This window comes from Trifolium pratense, linkage group LG1 (assembly GCF_020283565.1).
Source record: "Trifolium pratense cultivar HEN17-A07 linkage group LG1, ARS_RC_1.1, whole genome shotgun sequence".
Classification (NCBI taxonomy): domain Eukaryota; kingdom Viridiplantae; phylum Streptophyta; class Magnoliopsida; order Fabales; family Fabaceae; genus Trifolium; species Trifolium pratense.
In genome coordinates this window covers 50,186,069-50,205,486 of record NC_060059.1, presented here as the reverse complement: position 1 = coordinate 50,205,486, position 19,418 = coordinate 50,186,069, and the positions used below count along the sequence as shown (strand labels likewise).

The window sequence follows — 19,418 nt, the reverse complement described above, 5'->3', positions numbered from 1 at the left end:
AAAATATGTTTTACAAAATCTTCTCTATTTAATTTATCATTAAAAAATTGTTAAAATAATTAACATTGAAAAACATAATTTAGTTTTCCTCTAATCAAATTTAACCAATATCAAAAACTAATACATATATTTGTTGAACAATTTATTGTTACAGACTTTTTTGCACAGCATGAAAAAAATCATCGACAAACTTATTGTATGATTTACTTGATTTTAAGACAAAAATAACAAAAATTGTGGCTGCTGGGATTCGAGCCCAGGTCTCCACGGCCACAACGTGGAATTCTTACCACTAAACTACAGCCACTTTTTATTGCTGTGTTTCACAAACTATTGTTACTATTCGCATCCTTTAGTTTCATACTTTAGTTTCAACGCAATATAAACAGTATAAATAAACACATCAATTGTCAAAAAAAAAAATAAACACATCAATGATGCAACTAAATGTTTGGTTAAAATACAGAAAAGCACCAGGTTACAAAATTTTATTTGTACTTTGTGATTATAATTTATTTATTTATTTTTTTGGTTTACTTTTTATTAAAAGAGGTGCAACACAATGACTTCCCAGGAGATCACCCATCTTAGTACTACTCTCGCCCAAACACGCTTAACTGCGGAGTTCTGATGAGATTCGGTGCATTAGTGCTGGTATGACCGCACCTTATTTTTGAATGTATATGCATTTTGAATGCATAATTATATATATATATATATATATATATATATATATATATATATATATATATATATATATATATATATATATATATATATATATATTGATTGATAGACGAAATTGCAAAGTCATTGACCGGGGTTCGAACCCCGGTCCCGACGTCCGACACTAGCAATTTCGACATTTCTGCCAGTTGAACTAGGATTTATGGACGAATGCATAATTATATTAAAATACAAATGTAGGGTGATAGGATCTAAAACATGCATTCATAATTTAGATTGGAGTTTATCCTCTTGTAGAACCGAGGATTCACAAACAAAACATTGAGCTCAAGTGGTTAATGAGTCCTCCCTACAATGTATAGTTCGAGAGAACCCGAGTTTAATTTATGATGAAAATAATTCTTAGCCAAATATAAGAATTGAAGACTCAGACTTTTACTATATAATGAAAAACCCTCAAAGCCATTTCAGACAAATGTGTTTCTCATAGTGTATGAATTCGAATATAACTTTTAAGATGATTGATTTTGTTATTTAAAAAAGTTATTAGCAATGCAGTTTATGCCGTCTTTTGTTGTGTGTTTGTCAGGTAGTCTAGTGGCTAAAATATTTTACTATATAAAATATGATATCATCTACCAATTGAACTAAACTCACGTAGACACCGGCTTATTTTTAAGTCATGGATAATTATCTTCAATATAATATTTGATAAAATAAATTATTGAGAACAGTTTTGTTAAGATTTGAACCAGATGCTTAACTTTAAGCCACTAAATGATGATCTAGCTAACCTATACATACCTGATGCTGGCCATTACGTGCCCTGCCAACCTCTCCATTCCTTTCCTTCTATATGAGAAAATCCTTACGCTAAGAATATCTCTTATTTATCTTCATATACTCTATTATACCTTACACCACGAAATCAACCCCCTACGTCATATTCACCGTCCATGCATCTATATACTTCACCATACTACTCCACTGCCCCTTTCATCAATTTTTCATCTTTAATTAATATTGGTTTACTTCTTAAGAAATCAAATCTTCTGGAATGTTATTAAGCTGTTAGGCCTTATTGTTTTGTTTTAAAGCATAAAAAAAATATAATCATATACTTAAATGAGAGTACTCTACAAGGTACTCTAACATATATACTTATATGGACATGTATTACGTGCTCATATGGAAAATCATTTTTTTAATATAATATTACATTTGTCTTTAAACATATACAAGTTCATTTTAGATAATTCAAATTTTTTTTATAAAATTCAGGTAATAAATATAATTATCTATAATATCTAAAAAGCCAGACTTATTTCACTTTCTCTCTCCTCTCCTCATTCAACCTCATTCCTCACATTTAATGTTGAAACATCACAATGATACTTTTGGATAAAAAAAGAAATATCAAACGTTTCTGTTTTTGTTTTCAAGGTAGGAAATCATGTACAATTATTTAAAATCAAGACAAATAAGGTTACTAATTAAGGTAGTATCATCCTTATCAAAAAAAAATTAAGGATAAGCATCAATTAGTTACTGCTATTAAGGTAGTATCATCAAAATAAATATTTAATGTGATATTAATTTTTTGTCACGAATTATTTTTGTCAAATGTGATATACATATTAAGTCAACAATTATTTTTAATTTTTTTTTAATGTGATATACATTTTTTGTCACAAAAATAAATATATATACTCATATTTTAAATATAATATATTAAAATGATTTTTAACATAGAAAGTTAAAAAAATTTACGTACAGATTTTTTTTTTTTTACAATATTCAATCATTTTCTTCCTAAGGTAGTCACAAATTATTTTTGTCAAATGTCATCAACTCACTATAACAAAAGACACAAATAAATTAAGGCATCTAAATTATCATAAGATCATTATTATAAAACGGGGATGATTTATAAACTCATAAAGTAATGCCTTATATGATAGTTTTCTATAATCAATCCAGCTGTTTTGTTTATTTTATTTTTTTAATTTTATTATTATCAAACGAATTTTACTAATTATTTAATTTATTTTTTTAAAACCAAAATTCAGAATTTTTTGTAAAAACGTAATTTACTAATTTTAATTTATATTTTTTATATAATACACATCAAAAACAAAATAAACAAAACAATCATTGTGCTATTAATAAATATGGAATTAATTTATTACACAATCATATTTTTATATTTATGTAGTTATGTAGTGTATATGAGTGTATATGATATCACAATATTCATTCTCATAATAATGCCACCTAATTTATACGATTTTCATAATTACTTTTGGTTGAAATTAAATTTTGAAGATTACGACTTAAAAATATAAAACACGCATAAACCATTAAACATATTATTTGAGAGCTTTACACCTATAAATAGACTGTCTATAACAAGTTTATATTCATCAAGATCAAAACAACCATATAATATTTTTGCATCATCAACCTTATTTACAATATATCATGGCTTCATCATATGATTCTATTGCTTCGATCAATGCTTTGAAAGAGAGCTGGAACCTGATGGTTCGTGTCGTGCATTTGTGGTACGTCAAAGATCTTGATTCTTGAAAATTATCATTTTCCATTGAAATGGAAATGATGTACAAGAATGTAAGTTTTTTTCAACCAAACTCCTTTTTTTTTTTATGTATTTGATATTTTTGCGTTTTTTTAAATCAAGTGTACAAGTCCTGTTCAATAATCTATTTTAATTTTATATTTGATATTTGATTTTTAAGTGTAGTATGGGTGAAAGGAAGCTAGCATTTTATTATGGGAGAAACATGTAAAATATCAGGTTAGCTTTGTAATCAATAAATTATAATTCTTAAACGCAACAATTATTCGTAAGTTTTTCCTCTATTTTATTTTTAATCTATTTACCTTTTGATGTGTGAACATTTGAGTCAAAGGGTTCAACTGATTTTGTTTTGCTCTTTTTTTTTTTTTTGAAATTTAAAGGGGCCAAAAGATCCAAAAGAAGATGATACGGAGATCAAACAGTAAAGAGAAACTCTCATAACATTGGCAACAACTAAAGACTTAACCTCAGTTATTGTTAGAAGAATTGTGGTGGAAGGATTGTGTTCGTGATAGAATTTAAATTATATGTGTTATTATTTATATGTAAAATAACTGTAAAAAAAATTGATATGTAAAATTGATATTTGATAAAAGTAATCAAAATGATATTATCACGTGGGCCACAATTTTGTTGTTTCTTTCTTATTTTATTTTTTTGGTAGAAATTTCTTCCTTATTTAGTTATTCTTTTTTACATGAATAGTTTTTTTTTTGTTTTTTTTTTTCTGGTACAAGTAATTTATTCCTTTATTTAGTCAGATTCTTTTTTCGTGTCCCATTTATATATCTTTTTTTTTTGACATGGTTCTTAATAGTTACATATATATAAAAAAATTACATATTTAAATTATATTTAGATATTTGTCAACAATCAAATATAAAATAATGTTGGGAGAGGTCGATCTCTTAAATGGATCTCAGTTATCTCGAGAGAATTAGTCTCTACAGTTGGGCATGGAGGATACCTTTGGTTTACCAAAAAGATATAAAACAATGTACAGTAAAAATATACAAACAATGAAAACAAAAATTAGGAAATAAAAGATAATCTTTGTTGTAGCATACTAATAAATGCTATTTCAAAGTTCTTTAAATTTTATTCGATAATTTATCAAAAAAATTCAAAATATAGAATATGATTTTATTTTAATACTTAGATGGGGACTTACTTAAGAATTTCTTTATATGGTTTAATTTTAAAAATGCATATGATAATTCATCTATAATCTATAATCTATAATATGAATAAAGTCAGACCTATTCATCTTTCTCTCTCCTATAAAATACTTGCTTCTCATGCATTCTATTCTCTAATGCATTTGACAATTAATTCATTTATCTATAATAATTGCCAATAATTTCAAATTATCTCTACACAAATGACCTTCTATAATTTTGAAATATAATTGATGCATTCTCTTTTTGTACTCATTTCTAATAATAAGTAATTAATTCTACAAACATAGAGTATTTGGGCCACGCCTCATATGCCTTTTCCTTCCAATTTTCAAATTTATTTGTATTTCAAATTAAAATTCCAAATTTCTTTTTTGGACGAATTTCAAAGCTTTCAAACATAAGGAACTTTTTTTAAAAAAATAAATAAAATAAAGAACCTTATTTTATTATTTTAAAACATGCTGTATTTTTTAATTTTATAAATAGACCAAATAACAAGTCATGAAAATTGACATACACAAAAAAAAAAAAAAAAAAACTATACTTATTTATAATGCAACAAAAAAAATTGTACTACAGGCTATTTTGGCACTACCATGTATATCATTATGTTGCACTAGCTTATTTGTACTACAAATATATTTTTAGCATATTTTCTATTAATTTCTATTAATACGATTATTAAACCAATTAAAGCAAATACATTTTTAGCATATTTTTAATGCAAATACATTTTTCATTTCTATATTCATAATATCAATTAATTGATTGATATTAATTAATTGATTCACTCATCAGTAAAATAGAATGAATTAAAATCATATAAGGCAACAATTCAAAGAATTCTAATTCTAATAAATGTTTACTAGCTCATTTTTTTCAGCAAATAAAAAAAATGAATTTGAAATTGAAATATATTTATTTGAGCGTAAATTAGCCACACGTTTTGTTTAATAAAAATGGAAATATCAATCTCTATAATTATAGTAAATTCAAATTCAAAGAATAAAATAAAATCCTCTAAATAATTTTGTATTAATCTTTGACATACAATTAAAAAACTAATTAAAAGAAGTATTTATCTAAATGATTTTTTTATATTGTAAGGAAAAGGTTTTTAATTTTTATATTGTAAATAAAAGCTTTTTAATAATTTTATTTTTTAAAAAACTATAGGTACATTAAATCGAAATATTTTTTTTAAATGAAATATTTTTTATAAATAATTATAGCAACACTAATTTCTTTTTCTGAATACATTAAAAAAAATTGACCGTAGTAGTATATAATTATTGACCGTAGTATATTTAAAATAGTTGGAAAATATGGTAATGCAATATATTTTTGGAAATGTTAAATATAGAATGAACCTCATAAATTAAGGCAATTTCAAAAATTAAGGGATTAGTAAAAGCTTGGGTGGTAAACGATTTCTCTATCGTAAATTCATATTACTCACCTATTTTCTAAATATATATATGGTAGTTGGGATGCATATGAAAATTGCAAAGATCTCACTTATCTCATATGTTAAGAATTTTAATTTGGTATGTGAATATCCTTTTTGTGTAGCTATTGTGTTTCTAATTGTTGTGGTTGAAATGTGTAGGATCATACGTCTGAAATTTATATAGTGTTCAAAACTTTCTATTCCATCATCTTAATTTTTAAAGTTGGAAACTTTTCTTTTTCAATATCATTTCAATGTAATATTTTTATATATTGCACATGTATGTTATATTTTCACCATTTTCTTTGTATTTTTTCTTTTGCAGAAGGACTAAGATGTGTTCTTAGATTTTTTATTGGTAAGTAATTTCATCAAATATTATTTGCATCTTTATTTTAAAAAATATTCGAAATAATTATTTTTCCATAATCTGCAGATATGATGGAGATATCGTTATTAAAAAATTGTCCGACGTAATTTAAAATCAATCGTAATCTCATATGTGATGTATCAAATAATATTCCTTCCATCTAACATAAAATGATATTTTGATCTATTCGTTTATGTACGCAGATTAATACATTGTTTGAGTAAAATTATTTCTTCTTTCACACACTAAAAGTTTGTCATATTTCATTATATCTTTCTTTTGTCACAAACTATGTGCAATTTTTTTTTATTTCAAATATAATGACTTGATCATTAAGGTACTAATTTTAATTTTTAAATCTATTTTATATGTAGATCTGTTTGGTAGAATGATGACGGACTCATCTAAGGCATGAGTTTAAGACATTGAAGAATAATTCTTTACATTTTTTAGTTTTGTTTGTCTTTTCAATTTGCTACTTTTACGTTTTGGAGATTTATGTTCAGTTGTTGCAATGTAATGTAATTTGATTTATGATGTAGACATATATAACTTTTTTTTTTTAATTTCAATGTTTGTGTCGAATGCATTATTTATGATAATTTTTTATTACATAAGGTGGTTTTATTAATCAAGGCATAAGATATGCTAAAATCGGAACACTTGCACTGTCCAATAAAGTCATATAATAGAAAAGTAGAAGAAGATGATCCCATCACAGTACATTGTGTTCCTGGAGTTAAACAACAACAACCCCAAGTCTCTTAAAAACACAAAATTAGAAAAATTATGTCGCGCAATTAAATTAGTTAGACTATTAATGTGTACGATAAAATAATAAAAAATTATGTCCGCAATATGTGACTAATTTTTTGGGTCATGTTAATTCTTAGAGTACATGTTAAAGAATCCAAATATCAAAATATTCTCTTCAATTTTGTGCATTTTTTTTATATAATAAATTTTTCTGCATTTTATTTATGAAAATTTAAACTTGAATTAACCGCATGAATTTTAATAAAATATTTTTTTATTTAAATCATTATATGTGTTACATTAATTTTAAGGGAACAAGTTAGCATTTTCCTATTTTTTTCATAGTTATTTTACTTTAGATATTATGAAATTAATTTAACTTTTTCTGTTTGCTTAGGGGATTTATTTTAAGACATTTATACGAGATTTTATATTTTTACTCATATATTCATACATTGATCTATTTTTTGTATTTTTTATCGGGTCTGTGTTCTTTTTTTTTGTTATTTATATATAACTTTTTTTTTGTTGATTTATATGAAAATTATATATTTATATTCATATATTAAGATGGAAATCTATTTTTATTTTATAATTTACGTGAGACTTTTGTATTTATAATTTACATGCGCATATATTTTTGCACATGTATTACTTTGGGGCTATACTTACCTGATAGTCGAACTGTGAATTATCAGCGAATTCTTCCATGAGAACAAGAGTGTTAATACTACTTAATACCAAAAAATATATATTACAATAAATACGTTATTTTTATTCATATATTAACACAAAGACATATTTTTTTCCAATAATTTATACGATGTTCTATATTTATTTTATTTGGAGGATATTGATGTGGAAATTAAATTAACTAATACAAGATATATTCAAATAATTTTTTTAGGGTATTTTTGTTTCATATTTATTTTACTATGGGTATTATGAGATTATTTTAACTTTTTTTTGTTTGTTTGGGGGGCTTTTTTTAAAAAAGTTTACACACGAGTCTATATTTTTACGTATATATTAAGAGACATGATTTATTTTTTTATAATTTATACGGGGCCTACTCTTTTTTTTTTTTTTTTTGTGATTCACGCGGAAAATATATTAAAATTGTACGTTTAATTTTCGGTAAAATAAAAAATCAGAGGTACAATTTTAATTGAATTGTAAATGATTTTAAAACTATTTTAATTGACTATATTTATATATTAATACGGGATCTTAATTTATTTTATTTTTGACAAATACGGGATCCTACTTTTTTTATATTATAGTTTTTCATTTTTCATCATTTTTATTTCAGAATGATAAAAATTTTAATATTAAAATATTAATTTTTTAGTCTCATTTTACCCGTGCTTGGCACGGGTCCGGATACTAGTTTATATTAAATTACTGTGTCAATATAATGTGTATTGCATGATTTTACCAATATTAATGAATTTGTTTAAGTACCGATAAACAATTTAGATCGAAGCCACCTTGTTTGTCCTATAAATTTTTCGATAGAGAGTTATTACTGCTAAATATTGTTGAAAATATCTTACAATAACAAAAGTAACCCAAAAAAAAAGGTGCATTGACTTTCAAAAATTAATTTTTAATTATTGAGACTCATACTTTTTCACTTAATTAATGAATATATGCTTATGAAAAAGAAAAAAACTTAATTAATGAATATTTCGATTTAACAATAATTAGAGATAACTTTTGTAAAAATATAACTAATGTATTTTAGAAAAAGGGACAAATATTTTTTTCATCAAAAACAATTATAAAATGTACATTACTTTTGTTTTAATCAATATTCTCTTCTTTGATTTGTTTTAATAAAATAAGGAGCAAAAGATTGTAATATTTATTTTTGGTGCAATATACGAGTGCATTATCACAACAAAATCTTGAATTATACTTCTTTAAATAAATTAACTATCATACCAAAGAGCGCTTGTAGCTCAGTGGATAGAGCGTCTGTTTCCTAAGCAGAAAGTCGTAGGTTCGACCCCTACCTGGCGCGTTTCTTTTTTTTATTACTTATATTTTCTCCAAGTAAAAAAATTTAAAAACTTTGTAAGTTCTTTTTTAGATTTCATTTATGTCCCAAGTTTCTTCATCTCAGTTCTCACTCCTCCAAGCTTAAATAAAATTTTGACTACCAAATTAAGTTGTCATATATAAAAAACTATTATAAGCATTTTTTTAACATATTATTCTAATTAATTTATGAAGTATCAACTCCAGGCTCAAAATTGATTATTTAGGAGAGGGAAAAAAGCAGTTGGCCAAATATAGAATAAATGTGACATTCTAATTTGCTGTGATCAAGTAACATAATAGCTAAAAATTTCACTCTTAAGATGTATAAGTGGGATGACCGAGATTCGAACTCCGGACCCTTGCATATACAATGCAATGTCCCTGCCAACTGAGCTAAGCTCACGGGTAAAAAAAAAAAAAGTTGTGAAAACACCATTTGAAACCATATAATAATGGTGTGAAAAAGAAAAAAAATGGTGTGAAAACAGCATTTGAAATCCATATAATAATGAAGAAAAACAATCCATATTGTTTTGGAGTAACCAAGGGCAAGAGTTCGTCATGCTCCAATATATAGGACGACGCCCTTACGAAGCTTTGGATCCATTCCAGCTTGTAAAAGTATATATGCAATTTCTATCCTAAAAACTTGTCACTCTTTATTCTCTATTGACTTGTGTGTCGGCGTATTTGTAAGTATACTACACCCTATCTACTTTAACTTTAACGGTTTGTTGCTCGACATCGAACTACTTCTAATCACCACCAAATCACTAATCACATCACAATATTATTATTATTATTATTCATCACAGATATATAGGGTGTGCATTAGTTAAATGTAGTAATTAGGACTCAAGGCAGAGTAATCATGTATAATATAATATAAAGAGTTCTTTTCACCGACGCCAAATGATTGGGAGAGAGTATGAAACTATGAATATAAAATGGGAGCTTCTAGGGTCATGCATATATAAGGCGTGATTGTTGGATTATTAGCCAATAAGGTAGTGACTAATTTGCTAAACAAATTTGTTAAGGTCAACTAACTGCACATGAAATTCCCCTTCTTAGATAGCAAGTGTGTATAGCTACTATTTATCATCAAGTCATGCTTAATATATAAATAGAAAAATAATTAATAATATACAAGATAATCTGGCATGATCATAAGTCATTAACTAATAAGGATCTATCTGTCTAATCTAAGTCATAATTTCTATGCTAGTAGTTTGTTAAACAGATTATCAACTAAATTGGGGATACTTTAAAATTAGTTAAGTGTAGAAACAAATTAAGTAAGACAAATTATTAAATTAATAATAGCTAAAAGTAGCACAAGCAGGAAAAGAGAAAAGAAACTAAATTGGAGATATATAAATATAGTGTAGAATATGGAGGATCAATTTAAACCATGGATAAATCTTGACATATATCGTCCCTAAAAAAAAAAATTGACATATATAGTTACTTTGTTTAATATTTAATATACTCAATGTAGACATTGCATTTTTTTTCCTTCAAGTATAGCTTAGTGGCTAGAAATCCTGCCCTTAAGATTAATAAGTGGGATAATCGGAGTTCGAATTCTAACCCCTACATATATAATGTAATGTAACTGAGCTAAGTCCACGGGACGGTGGACATTGCACTTTAACAATTCAATGTCAAATTAAAAATTATCATTTAAGATCTCTATAAAAGTCTTATAAAATTTTAGAACCATTTCATATTTTAACAAAATAATTTCAATTAAACCTTATTTTTCTTTTTCTTATATTATGATTTTTATTTTGAATAGAAAATGGAATATTACATTGTTATAAATGTTCAATTTGTCAAAAATTTAGTGTACTGATCGTAATTTAGAAATCGAACCTTGGACAATTTTATTATTTTACTTCCTAGTTAATTCTTCCTTGTCATTAAATCATTCTCATGTTTCTCACTTACTGATTATTTTTTTAAAAGAAATTATTTCTAAAGTAAATTAATATTTTTTCAACAAATATAAAAAGTAAGTTGGTCTCTAGTAAATTGATATTTTTCTTTAACAAATAAAAAAAGTAAGTTGGTCTCTAGTCATAAAATATAAAAATAAAAAAAAAAAATAGAGAGGGAGAGGTGAAAGTAGCAAATTGTGTGTGGTTCCAGGCTTGCAAACCAATCCTCCAAAAAGGAATCGTTAATAAAAAGTAATGGGTTTGCTTCAAAGCCAACCGAATCTCACTCGTTTCCTCCATTACCTCTCCTCACATATACTTCACATTACATCATTCTCTCTCTTTCCTACACTTCACATCTATACATTATACAAACATTATCTCTATATATATAACTTCCAAGGTTGGAAAAGCAACTCTGGCAAAAACCAAAATTAATACCTATTAAGGTTATATTTATATACTCTTCATCACGGGTTATACATGCATCTTTAAACCTTGTCTCTCATACCCTCTAATATATATTCATACCCTTCTTTTTTCATTCATTCATTCATTCATCTCTCACCTTATACCCTCTTCTCTTTTATTCTCTCTCAAATTACATTTAGTACTCTTTACCTTACACACAAAAATAATAATTATGCAAGTGTTAGAAGATCAACTCATGTTGGTTTCAAAGGATCAACAACAAATCATAAAAGGGAAGCGAACGAAGCGTCAAAGGTTACCTTCTCCACTTAGGTTAGCCATGCCGGGTGTGTCAAATAATTCTTACAATGAAGGTACAAGTTATAATGATAACATGTACAAGGAAAATTCGAAAGGAATTGAATTCGTTAAAATTGAATCGTGCAACCGATCAGAAGAAGAAAAAGAAGAAGAAGATATGGCGAATTGTTTGATTTTATTAGCTCAAGGTCATAATCGTCATCATGATCATCAAAATCAAGAACATGTGTTGAATCATCATGATTACAATAACAACAAATCTTCTTCGAATTTTTATTTTTACGAATGCAAGACTTGCAATCGATGCTTCCCTTCGTTTCAAGCACTTGGTGGTCATAGAGCAAGTCATAGCAAACCTAATAAGGCAAATTGTAACAATATTGTTACACAACAAAAGCAAGAAGTTACAACATCTCCTTTTGTTGATGATCATTATGATCCAACCATGAATACCATACTCTCATTGCAAGCCTTTACGGCCGCAACCCCTATTACTACTATTACTACTACTGCTACAAAAAAATCAAAAGTTCACGAGTGTTCGATCTGTGGTGCCGAATTTTCATCTGGGCAAGCATTGGGAGGACATATGCGACGACATAGAACTCTTGTGAGCACATCAACAATGACGACAACAACGACAACAACGCCATCTGTGAGTTTGAGTATTGGTAGCCGTAGCCCTAAATCTCATGAAGCTAAGAAACCAAGAATTAATTATGGTTTAAAGTTGGATTTGAATCTTCCAGCTCCAGAAGTTGATCAAAGAGATCAATCAAAGTTTTCATTTCAACAGCCTAGAGAAAATGTTATTGCTTTCTCTAATTCTTCTTTGGTGGATTGCCATTACTAATTAAGTTCTCAAATTTGAGTATTTCGGTATAATTAAGTTGATTGACATTATTTTTTTTAATATTTTTTATGACTTTTACAATTAAACTTGTATATGTTGATAATTCTTTCCATTCATTCTACATTGAAATTAAAAATTGAATTTATTCATTCCGTGGCTTATATTAGATATTATCATATTCATAGTTTCGTGTTTAATTAGTTAAAGTTAACTATTGCCACGTTATTCGTTAATTATATTGTTTTAAGATTCATTAGTCTTATTTTTTTAGAAATGTGATAGTGATGCATGCGATTAGAAATTGAAAGAAAAATTGATAGAAACTTGCCAACAATAAAACTAAAAACTAAAAGTTATCATCAGTTAGTTCCTTTGGTCCTAGCTAGATCTTTTGTATGCTCGAAAAATAAGTTTTATCAAACTGAAACCTGGAAAAGCAGTAAAGAAAAAAAAAAGGAATTATGTCATGATATAAACAAATATTTTTTCAGAAATATAAACAAATATTGGCAAAAATAATTTGATATATTCTGTTCAAAATTTTGATGGAATACATCAATTTTTTATTAAATTTTTGTTTATATTTAAGACGGAAGAAAAATATATGTCAGAGAAATTAAATCAATTATTTATGAACAAAAGAAGAGAGATTTGACGTTTCTACTATCAAAAATAATAATTTCTATTTTTAATAATTATGTAATGACTTTTTTTTTTTGTTGGCAAAAGTTATGTAATGAGTTGATTGAGTCACAAGTCAAAACATGCTTCATCTTTGCTGTTTTTTCTGCATTCGCATCCCCTGTCACTATAGTTTTGAATCTGGTATAGATCATATTTACGGCATGTTAACTAGGTTCTTATATTCACTTTGCGTAGAAAAGTGTTTCTTTTAGGTGCAATTCCTATCTTAAATTCATTTGTTGTTAAAAAAGAATAATGTAAGTAAAAAGTATTAGTCAAAAAGTAAAAACTAGACGCGTGTGAAAAAAGAAGCGAAAAGTAGGTGCTTCTTTACGTGTGTTGAGCATGATTTTAAATCGTGGTTGCAGTTGTAGGTGCATTTGTGACTGCAGCCGTTGCAATTGTAGTTATTATTAGTGTTGCGACACGTACTACAACGGTTGTAGCGTGAAATGATCACTATAATTTTTTACAAACTATACTAAGTGAGTCTATCATGCCACTATACTATTTACTACAGTAGAGTTTCAATTTACTCTATAAAAACTGATCGAGGGTTGAGAGAATATTAAAAGTAGCAATTACGATTGTAGAGTGCAATTTAAAACCATGGTGGTTGTGAGTATAATTTTCAACTTTTTTTTGACAATGTTAGTACATCTTTCTTTATTAATTGTTTTTGCTGTAAGTTTGTTTATCTGCTATATATTTCTTATTTTTTGTCAAAAGAATGACTAAATAGTTGATTGAATTTGTAGTGTTTAAAACAATTGATCGTGGAACTAACTTATACAATATGAAATGATATTAAAAAATATGTTTAATTAATGATTTAAGATTCATTGACACCAGATGCCTAAATTTTAGTTTAATATTAAATCTCAACAGTTTGTTTTTTCTAATCCAAACATTCGCTCTGGGAGTCATTCATGTTAAGGAAAATGACTATAAGTAAGTTTTGAGGAGAAAACACCTTAGGGCATCTCCAATGCAGATTGCTTAATGCATAGGTGGAGGTATAAGTTCTCTCTCAATTTTTTCAGCATTCGAGCATGTACAGCTGGCGTTCTTGGTTGCTTAAATTTCTTGTCAGTTGCTTTTCAAGCAATCTGAAAAGTGTGTTGCTTATCAATAAAATACAATAAACTTTGTTTTTGTTGAAGAAAATAGAAACACAAAAATGGAGAAGAGAGAGAGAGAGAAACATATATCCAGCATCTCCAACATCACTGCATCTTCAACATCGCCAGATCTCCAACATCGATTCTGAGACATGTCTGATTCAATGGGAAAAGAGAGTTTGAGTATTTAATTTTACTCTTAAAGAGATCAATTGAAGGATATAGAGGAGAGTTGGAGGTTATTTGAAGAGTGTTTGAGAAATTTATTGAAAAGGGAGAGCTTTTTTTTTTATTTCAAAAGAATGAGAGTGTTGTTTTTTTTTGTTGGTAGAATGAGAGTGTTGTTATCTCTATGTAATGTTGAACAAAGAATAGAGAATAATTCAGAGTAATTGAAAAAGGAGTGTTGTTGTTATCTTTGTGCGTGAGTGTTTCACTTCACCAAAGAATTTTCTGGAAGAAAAAAAATGTGTGGATGGAGAGCGTGTTTCAACTTTCACCTTTACCAAGTGGTTTTTTTTTTTTATAAAAACTGGCGTCCAAGGTTGAATTGAATGTATTCGATGAAACTTGAATTAATATTTAAATTTTAATAAAAATAAGTAAAAATAAGAAATATAAATTAGTGGGGTCAAATATGAGTTGCTTATTAAAATTGCCATTGTAGTAAAATTGAATAAAATTGTTTGTGAATTGCTTATGTCCTATGTGGCAATTTGGACCCACAAAAAGCAACTCAAACCATGTTAAGTTTTCCCATTGTTGATGCTCTTACATCGTACAATAATTAATATGCTTAATTAGTAGAAATAAGAGGGTTACAATATATATCTAATCTACTATACAACATAAGAAAAGATGTTGTACAAATCTCAAATCCGCCATTCAAATCTTTTGATATGTTATGAAGAAAATGTTGAAGTATATACCAACAGATCATGTATGGTATTTAAAAACACATGATGTGTTACATTCATTAAATAATGTGGCAACACATCATTGGATGTCTGTGTAAGAAATCTTTACACCGATAGTGTACAATAATTAAACTCTGTTTCATATCATGTTATTGGTTAATAACGTAAAATTATTTTACAAGTGCATATTTTTTTTTTGTCAAAGATTTGAACCCCCAATCTGCATATAAAATGTAATATCCTTCTTATTAAATGAGCTATGCTCAGAGGGACTCGTTTAAAAAAAATACTCTTTTTCCTCTAATAATAATAATATATCACCAAAATAATAATAATAATAATAATAATAATAATAATAATAATAATAAGAAGAAGAAGAAGAAATTAATTATTATGCGCGGATAATGTAAAATGTTTTACACATGCATCAAATAAAATAACATCATAGTGCATCTTTTATAGATTTATTCCTTAAATATAACCTCAACTGGTTTTAGTCCTCTCTCAATTGCATTTAGGGATTGAACCGTGATCCATTGGTAAATTCAGTGTCAATCGCCATTGCACAATTGAGTGAGCTTATAATTTTTTGATTTAAGATGTGTAAATAATTAAATCCTTTCAAAAAATAATAATAAAAATAATTTTTTCACTTGACCAAAAAAGAGAACAAAGGTCTGTTTGGTAAAAATAAACTATAAGCTTATAGATGAAAAGTTAGCTAATTGAAATTAAAGTGTTTGGTAAAATTAGCTTTTAAAGTGGTTAATAAATATAAAATGACATAATTGATAGTTGATAGTTTCTTTTTTAGAGTGGGTAGTTATTAAATTAAACGTTAAAAATGGAATAAAGTGTAAAAAACTATAAACTATAAGCTCAAACGCTACTTGAAATAACATCTGAAAAAAAGATATAAGATAGTAAAAAAGCTTGTTACCAAACACCACTAATTTTTTGAAACTAAGCTTATAAACTCATATAATAAGCTATAAACCAGCTTATTTGTGTTACCAAACACACTCCAAATTAGATAAAAATAAATATTTTTTTTACTAAATTATAAAGTGTTATATAAAGGGCTGCTTACTGAGAACGGCGAGTGCAACACAGTCTTTGAATCGGCGGCAGACAGAGTAGGAGATTATCACATCAATGGCGGTTCCTGGTAGGCGCAATGGTCTGAACGATGACGATGATGAAGAATCCAACGGTCTTTTCGAAGAAGAAGTTCTCGTTGAAGAATCTGACACTCCTCCTCATCTTCGTGACCTCTCCCATGCCGCTCAAAACGGCGACCTCAACGCCCTCCGCCTCGCAATCGGTACCTCATCTCTTCTCCTCCATTTTCCTTTTCTCTCTCTGTCGTTCTACCGCATAATTCATTACTCTCTGTTAATTCAATATTTACCTCTCTCTGTTAAACCCTATAGTAGTTCCTTCAAAAATATCAATCTAAAACCCTAATTCTTTTTTATTGTATTAGATAAACTGTTTCATTTTTATGCAATTTGATTCTGATACGAGAATTGTTCTTGTTTGTGTGGAGTGTATTTTAAAATTTGATGAGGTTTGATTTGAGATAATTTGCGGAGAAAACTTTGTAATCATTTCAGTATTTTAAAAACAGAACTTGATAGTGCAATCGGTTGAACAGTGTGAACTTGTATTCTCTAAGGTTTTGTTATTTCGAGTGCCTCCATCGTGGTTTAGTCTCTCGGTTTGATACAATTGAATTGAACTGTGATCAAAAGGTTTCATTAATTTGAATTTTGACATTCAATTTGGTTTTTAAAATAGTATTAGACTATCTACAATAGCTTTGGAGTTTTTGATATTTGAACTAAAAGACATCCTAACTAGAATACCGGGTAACTATATTGCATTAATTGCAGATAATTTGAGTGGTAGTATTGATGAACCGGTGGAGGATGGCGATACGGCTCTTCATTTGACCTGTTTATATGGCCATTTTCAATGCGCACAGGTTCCTGATCATTGCTCTTTTTTTTTTTATTTATTATTATTCCGAAACATGTGAATTATTGAACTTGTTTAATGAATTGCAGCTGCTACTAGAAAGAGGAGCTGACTTGGAGGCTAAGGATGAAGATGGGGCAATTCCTTTGCACGATGCATGTGCGGGAGGTAAAATTAACTTGAAATCATGCTTTAAATGTTAAAATCCCTTTGTTATATTGGTTAAGATTTGTAATGTTATTTTATATCTAATGGCCATATCAGGATTTTTGGAGATAGTCCAACTTCTATTTAACAGAGCTAGTGACTCTGAGCATATCAAAAGGATGCTAGAATCAGTTGATTCCGAGGGTGATACTGTGAGTATTAATCTCATTTCTGTGTTTTCTTAGGATGGGGTGGGGCGAGTCGAATGAGTAGAGATACCGGCTAAATCCTAATCCCGAGTTCTATTTCAACTTTGTTTACTTCATTTCTCCTGATTTGTTTGTGATATCTTGTGACCATTTTCGCAGCCTCTTCATCATGCTGCAAGAGGTGAGCATGCTGATGTAATTAGGTTGTTGCTGTCTAATGGCGCGTCAACCACAAAGGAAAACTTATATGGGAAGGTATAGTTGCTTTTAAAAGAATTTAATAGCTATCAATTTCTTCTCGTCAACATCTCCTAAGAAATGTTTTGGCAGACCCCTGCAGAGTTACCTGAACACATGACAGAAGCTAGGAGGTTGCTTGAAGCTGCTGCTGCTGCCATGGCAATCTAATAGAACTAGCATGGTGGTTAGTACAAATATCTAGTTTTGTTTTGATAGTTCATTCTGTATCACTCACTGTATATTCATTTCTCCTTGTTCTGATTTATCAAGGAAGTAACTTTTTGAATTATGACTTTGGAGAGTTAAAAATTGAGGATTCAGGAGTCAAGTTAGGACGACCTGGTTTATTTTTGTTTGTTTGATCATTACACACTTGCATTTTTAGATTTACCATAATTGAGTCCTCCAGTTGTTGGTTCCTTCATCTCAAATATGCTGGTTGTCCTTTAATTCTCCCTTTAGGTTCATCAATGTTGATAATATTCATGCATATTGGTTAAAGGTGATTTTTAAATCAACAAATAGTCGTGCCTGTTGGTTTGATTCGATGCACAATAATAATTTTTTTATATTAGCCGGTGTTGTAGTATCAAGGACTAGGATTGCCTGCTGTCCAATATTCAGGCAGTTTCACGCGGTATTAAATTTGGGTTGTTGATTTGAGATCAGATGGTCTAGATCATTCACATAGTAAAACAATCTCAACCGTCTGTTCAGATTGGACGGTTGAGAGCTGAAACCAATTTCATAGTTACATACCTCTCAAAACGAATGAGATGTCTGGTTTTCCTTCAGAGTGCACTTTGACTTTGAAAGACTGGTAGACAATTCTATGGTTAAATTTGTAACTATCAGTCAAATCCTAACTGTCTTTTACAAATTGGCAATTTTTGCCCTTGAAATTGTAACAAAACAATCATAACGGTTTCTTTGTTAAGTTCAACTTCAACTTTTAGATGTCACAAAGTGCATGCAATTTGCGGCCGTTGATATAAAACCGAACAGTTCATATTACAATCTTGGCCGTTGATTTAAGATTGGACGATCACAATTTTTTTAGCGTCCTGTATTAACAATAGAAAATTCAAATCCCAAACATTTTAAATGAAAACATGATAGTTGATAGATTATTGGCAAGTGTACCAATTATCGTCAAGTAAGACAAAGAGTTTATCGTCCACAGGGATTATCGTACTTCACACAATACAATTGAAATTCGAACTTAGTTGTAAATAGATTAACATAATTGGGGGGGGGGGGGGGGGGGGGGGGGGGGGGGGGGGGGTATAATTCTTAAGATATCAACACTTGGTAAATTTTTGATAGAAAATGTTTTCGGAATTCAATATGAAAAAGTTGGTTGAATCTTCGAAAAAAACCTCAAGTGTAACTCAATTTCAATGCAATTAAATCCCTCAAGTGTTATAATTGGATTAACATTGTGATGAACACAAATGTCTTGGTTGGTTCATCCTATCCATTAGTCATAGGTTCTCAATC

At 28.2% G+C, this 19,418-nt stretch overlaps 2 protein-coding genes and 3 non-coding genes across 5 annotated transcripts; 3 read left to right on the top strand and 2 right to left on the bottom strand.

The window, feature by feature from the left end:
• Window positions 1-235: 235 nt before the first annotated feature.
• Window positions 236-307, bottom strand: TRNAH-GUG. The gene has a single exon. It is a non-coding gene; the product is annotated as a tRNA-His (tRNA).
• Window positions 308-549: 242 nt separating this feature from the next.
• LOC123903423 lies at window positions 550-668 on the bottom strand. Its single transcript, XR_006807997.1, has one exon. It is a non-coding gene; the product is annotated as a 5S ribosomal RNA (ribosomal RNA).
• Window positions 669-8,999: 8,331 nt separating this feature from the next.
• Window positions 9,000-9,072, top strand: TRNAR-CCU. Its single transcript has one exon. It is a non-coding gene; the product is annotated as a tRNA-Arg (tRNA).
• Window positions 9,073-11,389: 2,317 nt separating this feature from the next.
• On the top strand, window positions 11,390-12,769 carry LOC123884313 (zinc finger protein ZAT5-like). The gene has a single exon (XM_045933392.1). The coding sequence runs from the start codon at window positions 11,679-11,681 to the stop codon at window positions 12,618-12,620; it is 942 nt and encodes a 313-aa protein (XP_045789348.1). The 5' UTR covers window positions 11,390-11,678; the 3' UTR covers window positions 12,621-12,769.
• A 3,662-nt stretch (window positions 12,770-16,431) lies between these two features.
• Window positions 16,432-18,271, top strand: LOC123922921 (ankyrin repeat domain-containing protein 1). Its single transcript, XM_045975580.1, has 6 exons — window positions 16,432-16,666; window positions 17,238-17,329; window positions 17,412-17,490; window positions 17,587-17,681; window positions 17,838-17,933; window positions 18,009-18,271. Exons 1-6 carry the CDS (start codon window positions 16,498-16,500, stop codon window positions 18,084-18,086), a joined length of 609 nt encoding a protein of 202 aa, XP_045831536.1. The 5' UTR covers window positions 16,432-16,497; the 3' UTR covers window positions 18,087-18,271.
• The last annotated feature ends 1,147 nt before the right edge of the window (window positions 18,272-19,418 follow it).

What these genes read in the sequence shown, in the direction of transcription:
- LOC123884313 (XM_045933392.1), top strand. Translation starts at nt 11,679, where the DNA reads ATGCAAGTGTTAGAAGATCAACTCATGTTGGTTTCAAAGGATCAACAA.
- LOC123922921 (XM_045975580.1), top strand. Translation starts at nt 16,498, where the DNA reads ATGGCGGTTCCTGGTAGGCGCAATGGTCTGAACGATGACGATGATGAA. An exon ending in CGCCCTCCGCCTCGCAATCG is followed by an intron (nt 16,667 to 17,237) that starts GTACCTCATCTC and finishes CATTAATTGCAG; the next exon opens with ATAATTTGAGTGGTAGTATT. An exon ending in AGGAAAACTTATATGGGAAG is followed by an intron (nt 17,934 to 18,008) that starts GTATAGTTGCTT and finishes ATGTTTTGGCAG; the next exon opens with ACCCCTGCAGAGTTACCTGA.